Here is a 25,279-nt window from a genome sequence, read left to right as displayed (position 1 = left end):
AGGTATCACTATCTAGATGGCTAACCTCTCTAATTTCCATTGTCTATGAAATAAGACACCAAAAGCTACCTAACAAACCTAAAGCCCATTCCACCAGAGCTTTGGCTACTTCTATAGCCTTCCAAGACAGACTGCCTATAGACACCATTTGTGCAGCAGCTACTTGGGCTACTCCTCACACTTTCATTTCACATTATAAGTTGGATTTAGCTTCTAGGCATAGAGCTAATTTTGGTTCCACTGTGCTCAAGAGTCTGTTCCGTTAGGCCACCGGGACAAGGTGCTAGGGGCCTTGGTCCCATCCAGCAAGAATGAAGGCGAGATAGACAACAACATATAGAAGTTATGTTCTTACCATAACGTTCCATGTTAGTTGTCTTCTTCTACTTCTTCTTGCGTCCACCCTCCTTCCCCCTGGCCTGGACAGACCTAGAGGAGTTTGATTGTGACCTCTCTTTCTACCACCTCTTTACTATAGGTATATGCTCTGCTGTGCATATTTTTTCCTGGATCAGGCTGTAGGTCACCCTTCTCTTCTCCCTTGTTTATAGAGGTGGACTTCGTTTCCAGTTATTCTGCTACTATTATTAGCTGGGCCTAGCTCACAAACGAGATCTGAGGTAACTCACGCCTAGCAGTGTGGGATATAAGGGGAGCCTCGAGCCAGTGGAACCAACTCTCGAGCTTTTAGAGTGGCCGAGTCGGAGCAGAGGTCGGCTCCGAACCCATCCAGCAAGAAGAAGGCGAGAAGAAGACAACTAACATGGAACGTTATGGTAAGAACATAACTTCTATTTTCTGTTAATACAATTAAGAAATAAAATGTCTCAACCTTAACAACCAGATTTGAAGGAGTTGCAGGATATGATGCATAGTGCAGAACAAGTAGGTAAACACACCTTACAATGTGGCTATGATGCCCTAGAGGCCTCAAGTAGAGCTGCTGTTACAGGATCAGTCATTCGTAGACATGCCTGGCTTAGGGAACAAATCTTGCTGATCATGTGAAAGCTAAACTACTAGATGCTCCTTTACAAAAGGATGTGCTATTTGGTACTAATGCTGAGGAGATACTACGGAAAATGGAAGAAAAAGCCAAATCTATGCAAACTGTCAAAGCTTTTCTACAGGTTCAACCACCACGTTTTAGCAGAAATTGGCCTTCTAAAAACTGGTCCTTTCCAGCCACGGACAAGCCCCAAAGAGGTAGATACAGGCGCACAAGGGGCAGAGGACAATCAAAAGGATCATATAGAGGCAGGCAATGGCAAACTCCAGCACCAAGAGGTGGTGAAGACAGTGCACAACAATACAGGAAACAAACCCAATGACTTCCTCCTTTCCATGCCAAGCAAGTCTCAGCTGGCAGCACCCTTGGGAGGAAAGCTGGCATTATTTACAAGAAATTGGCATATTGTCACAACAGACAAATGGATCCTGGACATTTTAAACAGAGGCTACAGATTTCATTTTCACACTCTTCCAAAAATGAGAGGCATGCCAAACCTGCCACACAATCAAAGGGCAGAGGCACAACTACAAATTTCAAAGCTCATTGACATGAAAGCTATTCAAGAGGTACCTACTCACGAACAAGGTCAAGGTTTTTATTCCAGGCTATTTCTAGTACCAAGGAAAGGAACCGACTGGAGACCTATTTTGGACTTATCCATCCTAAACACATTCTTACTCGTACCAAAATTCAAGATGCTCACATTACAGCAGCTTCTTCCCATGCTGGGCAAGGAGTTTTGGCTGGTAACATTGGACCTCAAGGAGGCATACCTGCATGTCCCAATCAGACAAAGCTGCAGAAGATACCTCAGATTTCTTGCAGGTTCAATCCACTATCAATTCTCTGCATTGCCCTTTGGCTTATCTACTGCGCCCAGAGTATTCACGAAATGCCTGGCATCAGTAATTGCCTACGGCAGACTTCAAGGGATACAAATTTTCCCTTATTTGGACGACTGCCTGATCCAAGCGGACAGCAAGCACATACTTCTGGAACATCTGGCTTATGTAACACGGTTACTGAATTCTCTGGGATACACAATCAACAAAGAGAAATCCAGCCTAACACCATCTCAGAAAATAACTTTCCTGGGTGCCAACTTGGACACAAACACCCAGATGGCCTATCTTATGCCAGAAAAACAGGGGCAACTAACTCAGTACTTCAAAATTCTAGCAGATTGTACCAGGCTTATTGCAAGGAAAATCCTGCAGGCTCTGGGCTTCATGGCATCTTGCATTCTTTTAATCCCATGTGCAAAGTTGCATATGAGGAAACTTCAATGGTACCTAAAAAACCTATGGTCTCAACACAGCCACAGTTTGGAAACAATAATACCAATAATTCCATGTTTGCAAAAGGAATTTCTATGGTGGGCCCAAGCATGTCAAACAAACACAGGTCTCCCATTCTGCAAGCCTCAAGCAAATCAAGTCATCACAACAGATGCCTCAGATTACGCCTGGGGGGCGCACATGACAGACAGGTGCATTCAGGGCAAATGGTCCCAAAAGGAAAAGCACCTTCACATCAATCAAAAAGAAATGCTAGCAGTGATAAATGCAATTACAGCTTTCAAGGACCTCCTGCATCCAGGACAATTATTGATAAGAACAGGCAACACCACAGTAATGTGATACATAAACAAACAAGGAGGAACACATTCATACCCCCTGTGCAGACTAGCCATGACACTTTGGAACTTGGCTGTGGAATGGCAAATCGAACTTCAAGCACAGTACTTGCCAGGTTTGGAAAACACGCTGGCAGACAGTCTAAGCAGAAATATGACAGATCCACACGAATGGAAGTTGCATCCTCAAGTGTTTACAAAGATAATCCAAGCGTGGGGGAGGCCAGACATAGATTTTTTCGCCTCCCACAGGAATCATCAATTGGAAAAGTTTTGTTCAAGGACCTTTCATCCAAAGGCCTGGAGAGTGGACGCCCTTTCATTCAGTTGGACAGCATGGACAGTTTACGCTTTCCCACCTCTGCCTCTTCTGCCCAAGGTGCTCTTGAAAGCAAGAGCAGACAGACCGAAGATGATACTGATTGCTCCAGACTGGCCAAGACAACACTGGTACCCACTCCTGAGGAGCCTAACACATACTTCTCCCTGGTCCCTACCTCTAATGCCTCTTCTGCTGACTCAGCACAGCTACAAAACTCTTCACAGTTAGCTGAAAACACTCAATCTCGCTGCATAGAAAATTCCTTAACACCACAACAGACCCTACTCCCCAGAGAGGTGCAGGATGTCATTTTGGAGGCCAGAAGGCCATCTACTAGAAAGGCTTACTCCGCAAAATGGAAACGGTTTTGCTCTTGGAATGAGAAAAATGGTCAGGACCCTAGAAAACTGAATTTGCCTCGGGTATTACAGTATCCAGCTGAGCTGCTGAACAGTGGACTTTCATTTTCCTCCATAAAAATCCATGCCTCAGCCATTTCTGCAGAATTCAACATGGATCCACCCTTATTCTCTCACCCACTCTTAAGACAGTTCCTCAGAGGGGCTAAGAATATAAGACCACCAAGGAAACAACCAATGCCAGCCTGGGATCTTAATTACATTCTAGAAAAATTAACATTGCCTCCCTTTGAACCAGCTGCCTCAACAGATTTGCAATATTTGTCCTGGAAAACAGCTTTCCTTCTGGCCATTACCTCAGCTTGTAGGGTTTCGGAACTACAAGCCGTCATGGCTGTACAGCCCTTTCTCATCTTCCATCAGGACAGGGTTTCCCTTCGAACCAACCCGTCATTTATGCCTAAAGTGGTATCCAGGGTAGCTTTAAATCAAGCCATACACTTACCTACCTTTTACCCCAATCCTCAAAACAAAGGGGAAAGGCTGCTACACTCCTTAGACATCCATAGACAGCTATGTTATTATTTGGACAGAACAAAGCCTTTCAGGAAATCAGACCAACTTTTTGTGTCCTATGCTGTAGGAGCTCAAGGGAAGCCAGTTACCAAACAGACAATTTCAAAATGGATAGGCCACTGCATACGGTTTTGTTACTCTTATCATGGAAAATCTGTCCCTACAGGCATCAGATCCCACTCCACCAGGGCCACAGCTACCTCTACAGCCTTCCTCAGAGGAGTTCCTACCAAAGATATTTTGGAGGCAGCCACTTGGAGTTCTGTGCATACCTTCACAAAACACTACCACCTGCCTTTATATTCCAAAACTAGAGTAGGCTTTGCCACTGCTGTGTTGCAGGGCATTCTGGCTCGTCCCAGTTCCACCTAATGACTACCACCCTGTGCTTAGCTTTGGGATTCTACCCATCTGTAATTACTGCAGCTGTATGCACGATGAACATAGTACAGTTTTGTACCTACCATAAATGTAGATGTTCGAGTGCTAATACAGCTGCAATACAGTTTTCCCTCCCTCCTTCCCCTCTTGGTAAAGGCCTAGGGCCTAACCCCTCTTCATACAACCTGATTGAGTTATCCTTCTATGGTATATTTGCTTGCAACTACTGATTTTTGATTATATTGCATTGCATGTATGTAAATATAATTTATGTATTGCCTTCCTTCTGGGGGCACCTGACATCTGGGGCAAGAAAGACTGAAGAAAATGGCGTCGGCTGTGTCTTGTATACCACTGCCTCACTGACGTCAGGAAAGAAAGCAACAACAACCGACGCCGAACCTAGACTTTGGAATTCGGCCGACCGAGGACCCACCTGACGGCAGAAAACCCATCTGTAATTACTGCAGCTGTATTAGCACTCGAACATCTACATTTATGGTAGGTACAAAACTGTACTTTATAGAGTTCAAAATTCTATCCCTTCACAACCTATTACCACTTATTCCTCTCTCCTGTGTTTTGGTAACTTTAAGTAGGATGTACAAGTCATATTCCAGTATCCTCAGATTTCAAACCTTTTTTTTTAAGGTTTTCTTTGCATTATACTGTCAGTTCTTTGCATTATCCTTTTGGGTTATATACTGCTCCAACGGTGTCCACAGAGTATCTAGCTCCAGTGATAGCCTGTTGCAAACTGCAAGGTATACACATTTTTCCTTATAGAGATAACTTGCTTATCTTTGTGGAGTCATTTTTTCCAAGTATTAGAAATCTCTTTCTTGTGTAAGGGATCTCCCTTCATGGACTTTGTTTCCAGGAGAACATTGAACATTTTGTTTGAATTCTTCCCACAGTTGCATTCTTGGGGTGTCTTCCCGAGACCAGTTTAAAAAGTTTTTCTTCCACAGGAAGAGGTAGATTAATTTCTGAGGTGTCCACTCAGTCCAGGACTTCAGCAAGGGAATTTCTGAGGATAGTAAGATTCATGGCATCTATGATTCCCAAGATTCCTTAGCCAGTATTCTCATATGAAAGATTCAGTGGTGCCAAACTCTGTATGGTCCCAACATCAACATGCCCTGTCCTTTCAAATTCTAGTTTTGGGATTTGGTAAAAAAAAAACTGATTTCTTTAGAGACCATTTTTTTCTGAATCCAGGTCTCCCATTCTCTTCCTGCTCCAGTACAGTCTGTATTTGCTTGGGGAGCTGTGTCTTTGGGGGTGAAAGCACAGGGTCTTTTGAATCATAAACACAGACAAGATGTTGGCAGTTGTAAATGCACTCAACTTTTTCAGTCATCTGTGGTCCCCAAGAGTGTTGCAAGTGATTACTGACAGCACCACAGGTACATAAACGTGTGTGTGTGTGTGGGGGGCAGATATTACCCTCTGTACATATTAAGCATGGTAGCATGTGACATAGTTGTTTAGCAGTGTCTTATGCTACAGATGTCTTGCATTCCATCAGAGCAAGGCATTGTGACAAACAAGTGGAGCAGGAGTAGAACAGACCTTCACAAATGGAAAAGTAATCATGGGGTCTTTCCAGCTGTTGGGAACACCTCAAATCTTTTTGCCAACATTCATAGCAAACAACTAAAAGTATTCTGTTCCAGAAATCCTTGTAAGCAGGCCTCATTGTATTGGATGGAAATGCACCTGTATGTCTTTCCATTGGTATTCATAGTTATTCTGAAGATTCCGAAGGTCTCTTCAGAGATTATTATAGTGACGGTCTTCTGGACCAGAACACAGATTCTCGATTCTCCCTTCTTTTGGAAATGGCCAGTTGCAATTACCACAAGCTACCTCACAGATTGGACATATTCACACAAGACTGGGGTTGTTTGATGCACCATATCTTGCAGTAACTGCCTGAATGATAGTGTTATCTTTCAAGCACATATTTTCTGAGGAAATGCAGAAGGTATTAAGAGGCAAAGAAATCTGCTGCTATAAAATTTAATATTGGCAAAGAATGATTTTCAATTATGTGCCATACTAAGAACCAAGACCCTTTTAAGGTTAGTATTTCTTTTGTTCTACAATATTTGTTAGAGTTACTGTCCTTTCTTACTTTTTTTATCAAGATTAATTTCTCAGCTGTTTTAGCATGTCTACCCATAGATGCCCCTCTTTTAGTGCATTCCTATGTCAAGATGTTAATAGTTGGTTACTATGATATCAGCCCAAGAGCATTTTAAGCCTAGCCAAGTTTTACCCCCAAATTAACCAAAACATTGCTGATGTGTCAGTACTTCAAAGAATTTTATGGTTATGATATATGCTTGTAAACATAAAGCAGTCACAGGCTGCCCTTGTCTTTTAGGACATAGGTGCCAAACCAGGGTTTAATTTATAATTTCCCATCCATTAGTCCAAGCTACATTTGTGTAGGTTTAGGTATAAACTTTACTTCACATGAATGGGAAGCCTGCTGCAGAAAAGGGGTAATCTTTGAGACACACCTCTCCCTCCAGCATGTTCGGTGCACGTTGCAGAGGAAGTATAGGCCCTTAGAACTTTTATTTTGGTGCTCTTAGTTTCGTGGATGTGCAACAAATTCATCAGTGTGGGATCAGGGAATGCCTTGTAGGCTAGACATAGATCACTATACATAGCAGTCTGTAGGAGACAGAGTACAGGGATAGGGTTTTGAGACTATCTGCATAAGACTTTGTTACTCCCTGTATGATTTTTGTGAGGAAACTCTTTTGTCAAGCTGTTTCAAGTGCTTGGTCAGGTACATGCCGAAGAGTGCATGTACCTGACCCAGGTACATGCTGAAGAGTGCATTGTACTCTGGTTGGTCTGATGAGAGCAGAAAACAGTAGATCATCTTTCTTGAACCTGGATGCTATACCCTTATAAGTTGTACAACGTAAAATTATTTTCTTACCATGGTTGATACATGTTTTTGAAAAAGGGTTCTGCATACCTATTCACCTGGAAAACAAGTGGCTTATCCTTGGGATCTTAATTTTAGTATGATAAATTTAACCCTTGCTCCATTTGAGCTAGCTCACCAGACTGATTTGAGGTACTTAACACAGAACACAGTTTTACTGATTGCTCCGAATTCTACAAGAGGAGTAATCGAGTTGCAAATTCTTATAGGGCTAATCTTATCTCTTTTTTCCCCCCAAAGCTAGGGTTTCTTTGAGAAGTTTTCTTTCATTTATGCCTAAAGTGGTATCACAGCAGATTCCAAGAGTGGCCTCACAGATGACCACTGCTATCAGCTGAGTTTACAAGACAAAGGGGGGAAACAGAAATAAGTTGCCAGGTCTTTATTCCATGGAACACATGTATGCATTCACACCTGTGGATAATTTGGAGTCCAAAATCCACCTTTTTTATATCTTTGGAATTTGAAAGAAATTGGAGTTCCGGGAAAACCCACAGGAAGGACATGCAGACTGCACAGAAGGTAACACAGCTGAGAATATTTATTTATTTATTTAATTTATTTATTTATTTAAATTTGTTGACCGGGAGTGTCCGACTGGACGTGGGTCCATTTTCAGCGGAGGCCTGGGGAGAAAAGCTCCACAGTAAAATAAACAGACAGTAGTGGATTACATAGCGATTAACAATTTAACATAGAAATTACTTACAACATATTTACAGATGAAGAACATAGTACATCAGTAGACGACTAGAATCTTTATCTGTGAAGTACATAACCGGCATTAACAAATGTAACAATGAGAAGTTCCTGCTGTATAATAAGTACTAGGCTTATGAGCATCTGAGCTTGCTATCATCAAGGTAGTTAGTGGAGGTGAAAGAAAGGTAGTAGTTGGATGGGGTGGATGATATTAGAGTGGGAGTTGCAAGGGCATAGCCAGCATGTTTTTAGGTGCGCTTTTAATAAAGTTTTGAAGTTGGTGCATGATGGTATGGAGGTAATTGTGGGTGGGAGTGAGTTCCATAATTTGGCTGTGGCGCAAGAGAGTAGTGCTTCACCAGCAGAGTTATTGGCTTTAGTGATCTGCAAGTGATTTTTTTGCTGGATCTTAGTGGTCTGGTGGTGCGTTAGGGTTGGAGTAGATTCTGGAGGGATGGGACATTTAGTGGATTGTTTACTGTTTTGTGGGCGACAGAGAGTTGATACTACTGAAGGAGGTGAGGGAGTTCAAGCCAGCCCAGTTCAGCAAGTGAGAGACAGTGGTGACTACGGTAGGATGCCCTTGTGGCGAATTTGGCAATTTTGTTGTAGCAGGTCTCTAGCTTTTTTTAGATCACATTGCCTTAGGTTGGTATATACTGGAGAGGCATAGAGTAGGGTGGAGATAAGGTGGGAATTTGCTATTGAAATCTTTGCTGCTTTGGTGAGAAATTGTTTATTTCTGTATAATGCTCCTAGTTTTTTGTGGACTTTTTTTATGGTCATGGATATGTGAATGTCAAATTTTAGTTTATTGTCTATTTCCACTCCTAGCAATTTGGTGTGTTCAGTTGGGTATATAGTTGTGTTGCCTATTGCTGTGATGTTAAAGTGAGAGTTGTTTTGAGTATCTTTGGTGGGTTGGAAGATAAGTAGTTTAGTTTTGTTTGGGTTGAGTATTAACTGGGCATCGGATAACCATGTTTCAACAGAGGAAAAGGCTTCCTGTGTGACTTTTTGCAGTTTGGGTAAGGACTGGGCTGAGCAGATGATGGTAGAGTCATCTGCGTATTGGATGAGTGTGCCATGTTTGGTGGCAGAGTCTAGATTATTGGTGTAAACCGAGAAGAGTAGGGGTCCAAGGATGGATCCTTGGGGAAACCCCTATGGAGACAGGTAGTTGGGGAGATATGTCATTCTGCCATACAACGGATTGTTGGCGGTCAGACAGGTAACTCTGAAACCAGTTGGTGACTGATTGTGAGAAGGATAGGTTATTGAGGACAGAGATAAGTTGATTGTGTGGGACCATGTCAAATGCTTTAGATAGGTCTAGGAAAGTAGCAGAGGAGAGATAGCCATTGTTTTTATGCTGAAGGATAGTGTTAGTAAAGGAGAGTAAGGCAGTGGTGGTGCTATGGTTTGGTCGGAAACCATGCTGAGTAGTGTAAAGGAGGTTGTTAGTAAGGAGGTAGTGTGAGACCTGAGAGTGTATGCATCTCTCTAGTATTTTGGGTAGTGGAGAGAGAATAGCTATGGGGCGGTAATTGGTTAGTTCTGCAGAGGGTCCGCCTTTGTGGAGGGGAATTATATGTGAGACTTTCCACAATGTGGGAACGTAACTTTCTGACAGAGATCGGTTAATCAAGATGGATACTGGGTAGGCCAGAGCATCGGCTACGATTTGTAGGTATTCACTTGGGAAGTTGTCTGCTGCTAATTTGGTGGGTTTAAGTTTAGTTAAGAGTTTTTTTATGTTGGAGGTAGGTGCAGGAAAAAAGAGAAGGCAGTGGGGAGATTACTAGTTGAAGGTGTGGGTTGGAGGGGAAGGGGGTTGTGTTGTTTAGCTAGTGATAGTATGGTTTGGGTGAAGTGTGTGTTGAATGAGGTAGCAATATTTTCTGAGGAGTGAGGGATGTTAGAAGGAGGGGTACTGACTTTACCTGGGTGGAGGATGGAGTTTATGGAGGACCAGAATTGTTTGGGGCTGTGTTGTGAGGAGTCTAGGGCAGACTGGTAGTATTGGAATTTGTCCCGTTTTATTAGCCTTTTGACTGTATTGCGTAGTTCTAGGAATTTCTGTCTAGCTCGGGGTTTTGGTTTTGCCAGTGCTCCCAGGCTTTATCCCTGTTTTTCATTTCTGACTTAGTGGTTTTCTGTAGCCATGGGGAGGGTTGTGCTTTGGTTCTGGAAAATCTTATGGGGGTATGGTAATTAAGGATGTTCAGGAAGGTAGTATTAAAAAATTCAACTGCGTCATCTAGACTGAGGTACTTTAGAGCATGCCAGTTGCATTCTTTGAGGGATGAGATGAATGTGAGTGGGTTAAAGTTTATTTTTTTACGTATTTGACGATAGATGGCAGGTTTAGCTTGGTACAGGTATTTTGTGAGTAGGAATGTTGGGGAGTGATCACTGAGGCTATCTGATAAGCAGCCTGTTATATATGACTGGGGGTTCTTACTGACTAGTATCCAGTCCAGGGTAGTGTGCTTGCTGGAGTTTTTATTTATCCTTGTTGGTGACTGGACTAGTTGGGTGAAGCCATGAAGAAGGTGTACATGATGGGTTGGATTGTTGCCAGAACAGGATTGCCAGTCAATATTGAAAGAACCAGAGAACCTCTCGCTGTGAGGTGGCAGCACTGCCCATTTCACTACTGAGTTCTATTAAAAAGCCCTTTCTGAGGGAGAGTATGTGAACATGCTGCCATGGCTTACTGACAGACTTTTACAGAATTCTGAAATTGACATTGACATAGTCTTATGATTTTTACCGCTCATGTCTGAGCAGCTTGTTGCACTTGAAATACTATCAGATTTTAATATGGAAGGATGATCACTAAGGCTTAGTCACACTTCACCATGTCTTTGTACACCTAGTGTAGCTTTTCCTTCAGTTCCTGTAGCCACAAATTTCCTGGAGCTTATTCATTTAGTTTGTTTGAGACAGTGATGTTTTGTTCAGTTGTGTAGGTGGAGAAGGCTGTTAAGTTATTTCATGTAAAATGATGTCTTACAGTTTCCATGTTTGGGAAGCTACCCTACAGTAGTACATATTGCTGATGTTCGCTTAGATGACTACTGCAGTCTTCTTGTATGTCCTCTTTCCTCTGTGCTACCAGTATTATGTTGACTTTTTTCAAATGCACATTGATAGAGTTTGTTCACATTTTATTAGTCATGCGTCATCTGGTTACATTTTTTTTTTAACCATGATGTGGGTCACTAGGTACAGAGAGCAGTAGAGATTGTAGATCTCTTGTGAATCAGGACATCCACTCAGCCAGCTTGGATCTGCTTGAGTCAGTCAAGATACAACCAAACACCCTGGTTTTGCGTGACTTTTTAATTACCCATCCATAGACTGGGTAAATGTTGTGTGTTCTAAGTCACTTGCTCAAAGGTTCCTGGACTTTAACTGCAATGCCCTGAACCAGCTGGTTGATATACCCACAAGGGGCTCAAACATCCTGGACCTAGTGCTCACCAACATGGGAGACTGCTGCACCCCCCCCCCCCCTAGTGTGTGGCCATCCCTGGTGAGACCTGACCACAAATCAGTCTTGCTAGAGGTAACTATAACACAAGACCTCCCTTATCAATAACTTTGCAAACTGGTTTACAGGTAGAACCCACAGTGTGAAAGTAGCTGACTCCAAGTCAGACTGCTGACCAGTCACAAGTGGAGTCCCACAGGGTTCATTCCTGGGTCCTCTCCTATTTGGTATCTACTTTTCTGAAGTCCAGGCCAACACGAAAGGACTCTGGCTGACAAAGTTTGCAGACTATTGCTAGTTGGGAGCTATTATTAACTCCCCATGTGATGTTGACATCCTACAGAAATGAGAACAACGACTGGTATCAGAACCATGGCCTTAAGCTCAATGCCAAAAAATGTGTCATCATCCCCTTTAGGAAAAACCTGGTTCCCATGAATTACCACATCGATGGTAGTCCACTGAACACAAAAGGCATTATAAGAGATCTGGGAACACAGGTTGACCGCAGCCTCTCTTGACTACCACATTGTCACTGTGGTCCGAAAGTCCTTCTATGTGGCACATCTCATTACTAAGAATTTTGCATCCAGGAACAAAGAGGTCATTGTCTCCCTCTACTCTTCCCTCATTAGGCCAGTCATCAAGTACAGTGCCCCATTTGGCATGTACCTCACTAGACACCTGCAACAACTGGAGAGGCCGCAAAAGTACCTCACAAAGAGAATCTTCGGCCTTAAACACTTGTCCTATATGGACAGACTCATAAAAACTCCAACTATTCTCTGTCTCTTATTGCCTACTTAGAGGCGATCTCTGCTTGACTTACAAAGCCATGTCTGGCCCAACTCTTGTTAGAAATGCTACAGCTGAAGAAATCCCAATCCCTCTGCACCAACACGCTGCAGAGACCTCAACCTCATTATCACAATCAACAGAACAAGCTGGAGGGACAGGTTCATAACCCAGAGAATACCCATGCTATGGAATAAACTTCCCATACATGTCAAAACAGAGCACCTCACTGGCCCTCTTCAAGAGAAATCTTGATGAGTGACTGGGAAATAGAAAATTCACCTGGGGGATCACTCCAGTGGCTCTACTCGACAGAAGCACTGAGAACTAAGGTCAGGTGGCATGATGCCAGGGTAATCCTATGGGCTAGGCTTGTAAAGGCTCCAGGGCCATTAGCCTAGTACACACCTATGAACTAGACTAAAACTTCTCCAAGGCCAATTACAACCTTTTACATGATGGCATAAATAGCTTCATAGCCCCTCTGCCCACTGATGGAACAAACACTTGTGCTGAGTTATAGGTTCATAGGTTGGTACTGGGCTATCTGCCCAAAGGCATATATTAGCCCAGCCACGTTGTGCGGTATTCACCGCCCCTTTAGTAGTTCCCTAGACCCTTGTACTAGCAGCTAGTACCCTTGGCCCCTATCTAGTAGTGCTGTTGGTGTGATCCCCGGTGTGAACTTTCTGTTACCCATCCAATCATCAAGGTTCCTCTTGAAGAGTGATAGTGAGGGGCTCTGTCTTCTGTCGATTGGGACCCTGTTCCATAGTAAGGGAAGTCTCTGTGAAGGGAATCTATCCCTCCAGCGTCTTCTATTCATTGTTGTGTTGAGGTTTATATCCCTAGAGCGTGTAGCTCGAGTAGATTTGGTTTTGCTAAGATGGAGCAAGTTCAACAATTCTGGGTTGGACATGGCTCTGTACGTTAGACAGAGATCGCCTCTGAGAAAGCGGTATGCAACAGAGAACAGTCTTAACTTTTTCAATCATGCTGCATAGGGTAACTATTTGAGGCCAGTAATCCTCTTGGTTAGGTACCTTTGTGGTTTCTCCAGCTGCTGGAGATGTCTAGCCAGGTACATTCCAATTGGTGCATTGTACTCAATAATTAGTCTGATGAGGCAAGAGTAGAGGGGCAGCATTACATCCTTAGATCTTGATGCGAACCCTTTCGTGATCAGATGGGTCACATAGAAGGATTTTCTAACCACTTTGGCAACATGGTTATCAAAGGAAAACTGGCTATCTACTTGGGTCCCTAGATCCCTTATTTCTTCTTCAGATTTCAGGGGATTACCTCCTATGTTGTAGTTTGCGGGTACTCTGTTTTTTCCAAAGGGATTACTCGCATTTTTGCATTTAGCTTGAGACCATGGCTTTGACACCATGCATCAGTCTCATTTAGGCCCTTCTGGAGGATCTCCATGTCGGCCGGAGACTCTATTATAGCACCCAGTTTGCAGTCGTCCGCAAGCTTAGTCAGCCGCAGCCCTTCCCTGCTTGCCTGTACTTCTGAGAAGTATATGCCAAACAGGAGGGGCCCCAGGACAGAGCCCTGAGGCACACCACTCGTTACTGGTCTGGATTCGGACATAGATACCGCTACTCTTACTTTATGGAGTTATACACCAATGCTTTATACAAGCTCCTGTATAATTGGATTGACTCTGCTGTACCTGGTAGAAGCAAAGTAAAATCTTCAAGGAAAAACAGACCTACCTGGTGGACAACGTCCGTTAATCGGCTGTACAGTAGGAGAAAGAAATTGCTGTCTAAGAGCAGGAAGGAGCAATCTCAAAACTGGAAACACTACCTCTTCAACTTAAACAAGCAAATAAGACTCCTAGAGAAGTTCTCCAAAGTTAACTATGAATCTAAATTAGCTTCCCTAAGTAGGAATGGCCACAAGACATTCTTCAGTTACATCCGTAACCTCAAAGGTAAGGCCCAGATTTGCTCTGAACTCATAGTTAATGGTAATACACATATAAATCCTGTGACTGTAGCAAACTTGTTGACTGACAGGTTCAGTGAAAACATCACTCCCCTGTCCCTGCCACATATACCCCAAAGCATTCCAAACACCTGTCTCCCGCCTAGTCTGAGGAGCAGGTTTTAACTCTCTCCAAGGCCAAAAACACAATATGTATGGGACCAGGCAAACATCCAGGGCTGTGTTCTACATGGGTTAAAACAGGAATTAGCATTACCATTGAGCACACTTTTCAGTCACAGCTTAAGCACTGGCTTCATCTCAGTGAAATGGAAAACAGTAACTGTCATCTCTTTGCATAAAGGGGGTGCATCCACGGACCCCGTGAATTATAGACTCATTAGCCTGACCAGCCTTATCTGCAAGGCCATGGAATGAATCATCATGGACCTTTTTAACAAATATATAGGAAATCTCCAAATGCTAGACCCCACCCAGTTTGGCTTTGTCAAGGGGAAATCATGCCTGTTAAACTTGGTGGACTTCGAGACAGTCACCAAAGACCTAGACTAGGGCAAATCTGTGCATACGGCCTACCTAGACTTTGACACAATCCCGCTGCTCAAGCATCATTGATAAACTCACCCATCTGGGTATCAACCCATATATTCTCAGGTGGCTCACTGATAGAACTCATATGGTCAAAATAGGGGACTCCACCTCTTCCAGCAGACCCGTAACCAGTGGTGTTCCACAGGGAATGGTTCTGGGACCTCAACTGTTCAGAATCTACTTCTCCAAAGTGCAGGCTAAAACTAAAGGTCTGTGGCTGACAAAATTTGCTTATGACTGTAAACTGGGAGCGATCACTGAAACCCCTAGTGATGTCAACATCCTGCAAGAAGGTCTTACACAGACTGACTGGTGTCAAAGTCATGGTCTTAAACTTAATGCAAAAAAAATGCATTATCCTCCCCTTCAGCAAGTGGGATGTCCCTGCAAACTACTACATCAATAGCAATACCCTAAGCACGCAGTCAGTGGTGAGAGATCTGGTCACACAGTTTGACAGCAACTTTAACTTTGATCACCATGTCTCCACAGTAGGAAGAAGGGAATTGTATATTCCTCTTCTAATAAGTAAGGGCATTACCTCCAGAAAAAGAGGTTATAATACCACTGTACTCTTCCCTCATCAGGCCAATAACAGAGTAGAATGTTTCCTTTGGTATGTTCTGTTCCAAATACTTGCAGCAATTGGAGAGACCACAAAGGTTCCTTATGAAAAAAATTCTGGTTCTTCAAGATCTGTCTTATGCGGACAGAATGAAATCATTGTCTCTTTGCTCTGTCATACAGACTGCTCAGAGGCGACCTGTGCCTTGCATATAGAGCAATCTCTGACCTAGCTTTGATGGAAATGCTGCACATTCACAAATTAAATGGTACACAGGTCGCTCATTCAAAGGACCTTAACCTGGTATGTGACATCAACAGAACTTGCTAGAGAGAGACATTTGTCTCACAAAGGTTCCCCACCTTTGGATCAAGCTTCCTGTGCATGTTAAACAAAGCCCCTCATTGGCCCTATTTGAGCACAATTTGGATGATTGGATGGGTAACTGGAAATTCATCCCAGGGATTCAACCCATGTCCCTCTTGGATGGGGCAATAGGTGCTGATTTTAATGTCTGCTTCAACCAGACACCCTTGGGGAACTCTGGTTAAACTTGGCTAGGCTTGTAAAGGCCCTGGAGCCGTTAGGCTAGTAACCCCTTATGATGGGAAGAGGCATGCAGAGAACACTGCAGAAACCTAAATTAAGGCATTCATTTCAAACTGAGGTGTAAAAAAACTGTAAAATTTCTACAGAAAAAAAGCATAGATTACTGAGATCCCAACAAAGGATAAATAGATTTGAATCCATATGTACAATTTTACGCATTTTTAGATTTGTGAAATACTAAAGCTTTTTCCTGCAAAGCTTTAGGACTAGTCAGACATAACTCTTATTGGTTGTTGCTAGGTGGTTGCTTGCAACTTAACATCTGCGATTATGTTGAGGCTGAAAAGAGTTCCAGAAGTGAGATTCTCAGTCTCTGAGGACGGCAGGATTTAAGTATTAGAGATAGCGTTCTAAATAGCAGGAGCAAGTATGAAGAAGTAAAGGGGTTTCTGCAGGGTGATGCAGCCAGGAGGTTAAGAAAGTACTGATATATTTTTATGAGTAGTTTCCCAGCTAATGGTGCACAGAAACCTGCTGAATAATTGGGAGAGTTAATGGATTGAAGAAACAAGCAATGGTGCAGGCTTCTTTTGAGCAGATTGATGAATCTCTGTATTTTATTAGTTTTTTGTTTTGGGGGGGTGGTGGTGGTTATGTTTTGAGTGTTTCCAAGAGCAAAAAGTAAAGCATACTGTATTACTGGAATTAGAAGAGGTGTGATGCTACAAAATATTGGACAAGATTTTAGGTGAATTTTAAGTAGAAAGGAATGGTGGTGATACAGGGAGGAAGCTCAAAAAGTAAGGAGAGGTTAGGATTTTGGATACAGACTCTTAAGGAGAACAACAAAAATCATACAGAGTATTATATTCATAAAATAGCAGGGAGTATTCTAAGAACTAAACCAGCACAAGAATGGAGAAGAGATTCTACCGATAGGAATGACTGTGGTTAGAGATACAGATAATAGACAAAAGGGGGCTGAAATTTATTGGCAAAAGCTGGTAGAGGAACCATGGTATTGGGATTAAAGAACTAGAAAGGGAAAGGTAATAGAATGGGAAGCAGCCAAAAATGTATTTGGACTGCAGGTTAAAGATTGCCTTCCTTATCAAGGATTTATATGACAGGATAGGCAAAGAGAAATAGGGGGCCCTAAATGAAAGACCAGCACTGGTAGAGTTTTCAATAGAATCTAGAACAGAAGCTGCAGTTAAAAAAGGAATAATTAGCAAAGCATATAAAATAGTTCATGGTAATTATAAGAATGAGAGGTGTTTAGAAAGGACTGGGAAGAGAGATAGGATAAGCAGTTCACAAAGACAATGGGGGGATACATGTATATCTCCCAAATATGCAACTAGAAGTCTAGAAGATTTTGGATCTTTGCCTGGAAGTATTTACATAGGTATTTTTATACCCCAAGTAGACTCCAAAGAATTTTTCCCTGGGTGGATAGCAAATGTTGGAGGTGTGACAGGCAAGAGGTGGCTGGGAGCATATTTTTTTAGAAGTGTAATGAGCTGGCAGACTTGAGGGTTTCCCTGTGGTCCACTCTGTCAGAGATGCTGAGTGAGCAGATTGGATTAACTGGGGATATTATTTTTTTGAGCTACGATACAGAATCGGAATTGCTAAAACATAGTAAAGCCCTGCTGAGTCTGATTATGGTGGCTGCCAAAAAAAAAAAAATTACAAGAAAATGGAAATCAAAGTCTAGACCAACTTTATTAACAGAGAAAACAATTGGAATTGGGTTCTTTAGAAACTGAAAGGAACAAACTACATATGAAAAATGGGAATTGCGGGAACATTATATGCAGAGAAGGAATGAGACATATGCTTGACTGACAATGACTGGATAGATTTTAAGTGATGTATAATGTTTGCAACTACAGTTGTTTCAATTATTTCTGTGATGTGTAATGTTTGCAAATAAAGTGGTGTCATTTTGTTTGTTTTTCATTTATGTAAATGTAAGATTGCCTGTGTTATATGTGATAATATAATAAAGATGTTTGTTGAAAAAAAAAAATTAGGTGAATTTTGAAAACACTGCCCAAGTCTGAAAAGGGCTTTAGATACAGTGATTTCTTTATGCTGTTGGAAGTTTAGCAAGGTGCCCAGGATTACATCTAAGTATTTTTGTGAAGCAAGAGGTAGTGTCGGGTTTGTGTATTTTAGGGTAATTTAAACTGTGTTGAAGCATTCCAAATAAAATCATAGTCTGTATGTTGGTGACATTTAAATTGAGATAATTATCATGGAGCTAAATGGAAAGATTGGATGTTCGTGTTACACTGCTGCAGTCATTACACTTGGGTTATCCTGCCGTCAGGCGGTTCCCCAGTCGGCCTGAGTTCCAAAGTCTTGATCCGGCGTCGGTTGCTGTCGCCTCTTCCCGGACGTCAGTGCGACAGGGGTATATAAGATGCAGCCAACGCCATTTTCTTCAGTCTTTCTTGCCACGCGGTGCCCAAAGCAAAAGCAGTCCGCATTTGCTGGTCGGCCAACTCCTGAGATTTTCATTCCGAATCCAGAACCAAAGTCTTCTACAAAGCTAAGTACACTGTTGGGGAAACCTTTTCTTGCCTCAGACTGATGTCAGTAAAAGTTAATAATGGTATTTCTTGTGGGAAGCAAATACCTCATAAGGATTTCCATTCCTATTGTAGCCCATGCCTAGGCCCGGACCACAACGTCACTGGTTGTCGGTTTTGTGCTAGGTTTAACAAGCACACTATTAAACGTCTGTTTGATTTTACACAACATTATTTTGGCAGAAAATTCAATTACACCATGCCGTCGGAACTTCCGATGACTGGAATACATAAAAAGTGCAAAGACAAGGACAGGCATCGTAGGCCCAAAACTGACGAGGCCTCTTCTAGGCCCGATCACCGGTTCTCTGGTTTTCAGCGAGGCACATTCGCAGCCCCTGACGACCGCTTCTGCAGAACCACAGGCCGCCTCCGACTCCCACATGGAGCTGCTGGGCCTTCGGATGCACACGTTTTTCAGCTTACCGAAACTAACCCTTCAGAGGGAACCGAAGTAGCTGAGCAATCCACAGCTTCAGGGGATGTTTTCAGACCTACTCAGTTAAGCATTAAACCCTCTGCTAAGTCTAAGCCTCCCTTAAAAACAAAGAAACAAATACAGCATTCTCCAGGACAGGCCTCCATGCCTAAAAAAACAAATCCTCAGAATGGCCGAAGACCTAATCTCCCTGATCAGGGGGTCCCATCCCCCTCCTGATAAAAGGCCCAGACAGGATGCAGACTATGACTCATCCGACCAGGTGTCCATTTCTTCAGATTCATTCTCAGACCTAGGATATTCTTTACCCCCTTATGAGGATTCTGATGTTGAGGAATCAATTCCATCAGCTTCTCCGTCTGAGGACTACTCCTTTGGGGAAACCTTACATACCATGAGGGAGTATTTCCATTGGGAAGGCCATGATTACTCAGAATCCAAGAAAAGGCTCAGAGACTTCCTTTTATTACCTCCACACAGACCCCTTGCTATTCCGCCAGTGTTAGATATTGTGAATGATGTGTATACTGAATCCAGCTTAAATCCTGACTCCTTACTTCCAGCCCCAGTTAAACCTGCCAGATATTACAGAGTCCCTGACTCTCACAAATTTCTGTGTAAAAGCCCTGTTACTGACCTTGAAAATATTTTTCAGGGACCCAAAGGGATTAAGGCCTCATCAGCAAAAAACCCAGTTCCCTCTGACAGAGATTCCAGAGCATTAGACAGATGGGGAAAGAAAGTATATACGTCTGCAACTTTAGCAATGAGAGCCTTAAATTGCCAGTTTCACATGGTAAAATATCAGCAATTTTTGATGTCTCAGTTGAAACAAAAAATGCTTCCAGATTCAGATTCCTCCTAATTTTAAAGAAATGCAGGATTTATTGCATGCAGCTGAACAAGTGGGAAAAAATACTTTGCAATGTGGTTTTGATTCTTTAGAGGCCTCCTGTAGAGCAGCAGTCACAGGCTCTGTCATTAGAAGACATGCTTGGTTAAAAGAACATACTTTACCAGATCATGTTAAAGCAAAATTATTGGATGCACCTTTGCAGTGGGATGTGTTATTTGGAGTTAAGGCAGAAGAGGTATTAAAGAAGATGGAGGATAAGGCAAAATCTATGCAAACGGTGAAGGATTTCTTACAGGTTAGCCTCCTCGATTTAGCAGAAATTGGCCAACAAAGAACTGGTCCTTTCCAGTTACAGACGGACCTCAAAGGAGCAGATACAGACGTCCAAGAGGTAGAGGTCAACCACAGGTTCCTTACAGGCCTCGACAATGGGGTGCACCAGGCTAGAAAGAAGGGGAAGACAGGCCCCAACCATATAAAAAGCAGCCTCAATGACTTCCCACTACAGCTGCCAAACAGCTCTCTCTTGGCAGCCCCCTTAGGAGGAAAATTGGCACTTTTCTATCACAATTGGCAAATGATCACCAAAGACAAATGGGTTCTCAACATTGTATCTCAAGGTTACAGGTTCCACTTCCACACACTGCCAATGTTGAAAGGAATGCCAAATCTGCCACCAAATCAATGGGCAGAGGCTCAAAAACAAATTACAGCACTTGTGGACATGAGAGCTATTCAAAAGGTACCACCACAGGTGCAAGGACAAGGATTTTACTCAAGACTCTTTCTGGTTCCCAGAAAGGACAAAGCCTTGGAGGCCCATTCTGGATCTTTCTTCTCTAAACACTTAACCTGGATGTTCCGAAATTCAAAATGTTGACACTACAGCAGCTTCTTCCCATGCTGGGCAAGAAAGCTTGACTAGTGACCTTGGACATCAAGGAGGCATACCTGCATGTCCCTATCAGACAAAACTGCAGAAGATACCTCAGATTCATAACTGGCTCAATGCACTATCAATTCTCTGCACTGCCCTTTGGCTTATCTACTGCACACAGGGTCTTCACAAAGTGCCTGGCACCAGTAATTGCATTTTGCAGACAGAAAGGAATTCAAATTTATCCGTACCTGGACGACTGCCTGATTCAAGCAGAGAGCAAGGACATTCTTCTAAAGCATCTGGTGTTCATAAAAAAGTGATTAAGCTGCCTGGGGTGCACAGTAAACGAAAAGAAATCAAAACTAGTGCCCTCACAAGAGATAATATTCCTGGGTGCCAGCTTGAACACAACGGCCCAGATGGCTTATCTCACGCCAGACAAGCAAGGACAACTGACTCAATACTTTCAATTAATGGCAACAAAGACCCAACTCCCTGCAAGAAATATTCTGCAGTCCTTGGGTTACATGGCATCTTGCATACTACTAATTCCATATGCCAGACTGCATATGAGGAAACTACAATGGTACCTAAAGAGTGTATGGTCTCAACACTGTCAAAGTTTGGAAACAGTTATACCACTAATTCCTTGCCTTCAACAGGAGTTTCGATGGTGGGCTCAAGCTTGTCACTTCAACAAGGGACAGCCTTTTACTCAACCCACAGCCAGGCAAACACTGACAACACATGCATCGGATTACGCTTGGGGAGCACACATGGCAGGAAAATGTATTCAGGGCAAGTGGCCCGCAGAACAAAGGCATCTTCACATCAATCAAAAAGAGATGCTAGCTGTACAAAATGCCCTTTATAGCTTTCAAGGACCTGCTGCATCCAGGACAACTATTACTAAAGACAGACACCACTGTTATGTTAGTACATAAACAAGCAAGGGGGAACACACTCCTTCCCCCTCTGCAGACAAGCCATGACCTTGTGGAACACAGCTCTAGACTACTAAGTTCTTCTGCAAGCACAATTCCTGCCAGGAGAGAAAAACACATTGGCAGACGACTTAAGCAGAAACATCATGGATCCTCACGAATGGGAATTGAATCCACAAATATTCAGAATGATAACACAAATGGTGGAGCCCGGACATAGATCTGTTTGCATCCCCAATGAACTGCCAGCTACAGAAATTCTGCACAAGGAGTTACCATCCACAAGCATGGAAAGTGGATGCCCTCTCATTCAGCTGGAAAAACCTACAAGTATACGCTTTCCCACCTCTACCTCTCCTTCCAAAGGTACTCATAAAAGTCAGGCAAGAAGATCCTGATTGCACCAGACTGGCCACGCCAGCACTGGTACCCAATCTTAAAGAACTTAGCACAAGAACCACCCTGGATTTTGCCTCAAATCCCACATGTGCTGACTCAGCACAACAATCAGGTACTTCACAGCCAGCTAAAGACCTTAAACCTAGCTGCATGGAAAAATGGAAAATTCCTTAGTCAAGCAAGCAATGCCTGTCTCCAAACCTGTTATGGATGTCATTCTGGAGGCCAGAAGGCCTAGTACCAGGAAAGCCTATTCGGATAAATGGAAGAGATTCTGTGCCTGGAGCCAGGCTCACAGCCTTGACCCTCTTGTCCGAAACATTCCTCAGATACTACAGTATTTAACTGAGATGCTGGACAAGGGCCTCTCCTTTTCATCCATCAAGATCCACGCCTCTGCCATTTCTGCTCATTACAACATGGATCCAGCAATTTTCTCTAATCCTTTGCTAAAACAGTACCGCAGAGGGGCTAAAAACATAAGACTGCCCCGTAGAGCACCTACTCCAACTTGGGACCTCAACTTTGTTTTGGAAAAATTAACTTTACCTCCTTTTGAGCCAGCTAACACAGCAGCATTAAAATATACCTCTTGGAAAACTGCTCTGCTACTGGCAATAACATCAGCACGAAGAGTTTCAGAATTACAGGCACTAATGGCAGTGGAACCTTTCCTCATTTTCCACCAGGGCAAGGTGTCTTTAAGAACTAACCCTACGTTTATGCCAAAGGTGGTATCAAGTGTGGCTCTAAACCAAACTATTCACTTGCCAACTTTTTATCTAAAACCACAGAATAAAGGGGAGAGACTACTGCAGTCTTTGGGCATTCACAGGCAGTTACGTTTCTACTTGGACAAAACCAAAGCTTTCAGAAAATCTGAGCAATTATTGGTAGCATATGCTGCAGGAGCACAGGGAAAAGCCAGTTCAAAACAAACTATTTCAAAATGGATAGGACATTGTATACGTTTCTGCTATACACACCATGGGAAACCTGTACCTAACAGCAGTAGATCTCACTCCACCAGGGCAACAGCCACTTCAACTGCCTACCTCAGAGGAGTGCCTACCAAGGATATTTTGGAAGCAGCAACATGGTGTTCTGTGCATACCTTCACCAAGCATTACCATTTGCCTTTATACTCCAAATCCAGAGCTGGCTTCGCCATTGCTGTTCTGCAGGGCCTTATAGCCACCCCTAATGCCTTATAGAACAAGCCACCCTACCTCAGCTTTGGGATTCCACCTAAGTGTAATGACTGCAGCAGTGTAACACGATGAACATAGTACAGTTTTGTACCTATCATAAATGTAGATGTTTGAGTGTAAACACTGCTGCAGTCCAGGTTACCCTCCCTCCTTCCCCTCTTCTTGCTGGTACGTACCTATGTCTTCTACCCTTTACTACCTATGGGGAGTATTTGCTGGTAACTGAAAGTTGTTGTTTACTTTTCTTATGTATACTTTACTAGCAATTTGAATTGCCTACCTATTTGGGGGCACCTGACATCTGGGGCAAGAAAAACTGAAGAAAATGGCGTTGGCTGCATCTTACATACCCCTGTCGCACAGACGTCAGGGAGGAGGCAACAGCAACCGACGCCGGACCAAGACTTTGGAACTCAGGCCGACTGGGGAACAGCCTGACGGCAGGATAACCCAAGTGTAATGACTGCAGCAGTGTTTACACTCGAACATCTACATTTATGGTAGGTACAAAACTGTACTTTGATTGTGTTCTGTAAGGATGACTGAATTTTAGACTTGTCTTTGCTTTCTTTTAGTAGTAGTTGTTTGTGTTGTGCATACTATTGTTAAATGATTTAGACAGTGAGCACGATTAGAATAAATGTCCAGTACTTTTTTTTTGGCCTTTGTTTGCTGATCTTTAGGCTTGCCCCAGTTGGAATTCTACCCATTTATTCCCTTTAATTCAGGAGTTACCTCAGTACAAGATGGTGGCAAGTGCCATCTTAGGGTCATACAGATATTCATGAAAGTTGCTTGTACGCTGGCATCCCAACATTGATACATTTATATGGCCTCACCCCACCCTAGGTAGGGAACAGGCTACCTGCATCACTACAAAGACAAACAGCACCTTCACCGTGTAACTGTACACTCAACACCAATAAAGGCTATGATCAGGTAGTGAGTTGGTAAGTTGCCCCCCCCTCCCAAAGGGTATGCACCATGACAAATCCCTCCTCCAAGGGATTGTGCCTGTGTGCATCCTTCTGTGTTCCCAAATATTCTCCCTTGCCTGCTCTGACTTTCAAGCTGTATGTAAAACGTTGGTCACCTGCTTGGGCATAGTTGTGATCTTATCCCTGTGTGCTACAGGTCCTGGAGTTGATAGAATAAAGTAATCATTTTTGAGTGTGTATCTTCTTTTGTAGTGCCTGGTTTTGACAATTATTAAAAACGTGTAAGCATTTTAAGCAGAATTTGAACATTCTAATGGACATTTTTGTTACTCAGGAACTCTGGTCTTTCAGCTGAAGAAAAGGCCTCCCGACTTTGTACCAAAGAAAACAAAGAAACAAGTTGATGGAAAGCCATTGAAGGGGAAGGAGAGAATTGATGCATCTGGGTATGGTTCCTCCTTGCCACCTGAGAAATTACCCTACCTTGTTGAACTAAGTCCTGGTAAGCATAGATACATCATGTATTAAAAGGAACTGACTTAAAAATCTTGTTAGTTTCTGGATTTATGAAAAATGTTTTGAACCACTGATGAGTTTGTGGCAAGTTGATGAGTTTAAAATGGCAATAGATTTTTACATGGTTTGTTGCTGTAACTTTGGAGTAAAACATTTAAGGATACTTGTGAAAGTTGAGACTCAACTTGGATGTTGATAGTTTTGTGGTCTATGATTGAGGACGAGTGGCTGAATATGAAGCACTTGTATACAGAAGGCTGTATCCAAATGCAGTAGAAACTGTAGCATATTCTCTTGGCAGGTGTCTGCTAGGTAGAGATCTGTAGATTCTGAAGCTTGTTTGAAAAAATGTTGGACTTGACGGTCTGGATTCTTTCTGACTACTAATCTAAACCACTGTAGTTTATGCTTTTACTAATCTGCTCATTCTGGAAACGGTTTCCAAAATAGATCAGCAGCTTGGTGGTTTTAGTGTCCCACAAGTACTAAAAATGTTAACAATTTTCCTAATTCAAAGGAAGAAATGTTGGTTCTTTTAAGGGTACAGTGCTTGCCTTTGGTATTGTCTTTGCAATTTCC

The 25,279-nt window shown here is 42.8% G+C and overlaps 1 protein-coding gene across 12 annotated transcripts in view; it reads left to right on the top strand.

Moving 5' to 3' along the window:
- AFDN (afadin, adherens junction formation factor) overlaps positions 1 to 25,279 on the top strand; it is a 3,286,836-nt gene that overhangs the window by 805,393 nt on the left and 2,456,164 nt on the right. For all 12 annotated transcript variants that reach the window (XM_044063225.1, XM_044063199.1, XM_044063191.1 and 9 more), the window contains exon 8: positions 24,519 to 24,686. In XM_044063225.1, coding sequence (XP_043919160.1) covers positions 24,519 to 24,686 — 168 coding nt within the window. The remainder of the gene's footprint in view (positions 1 to 24,518; positions 24,687 to 25,279) is intronic.

This window comes from Protopterus annectens, chromosome 1.part0 (assembly GCF_019279795.1).
Source record: "Protopterus annectens isolate FY-2018-M chromosome 1.part0, PAN1.0, whole genome shotgun sequence".
Lineage (NCBI taxonomy): Eukaryota > Metazoa > Chordata > Ceratodontiformes > Protopteridae > Protopterus > Protopterus annectens.
This window is presented reverse-complemented; position numbering and strand designations above follow the sequence as displayed.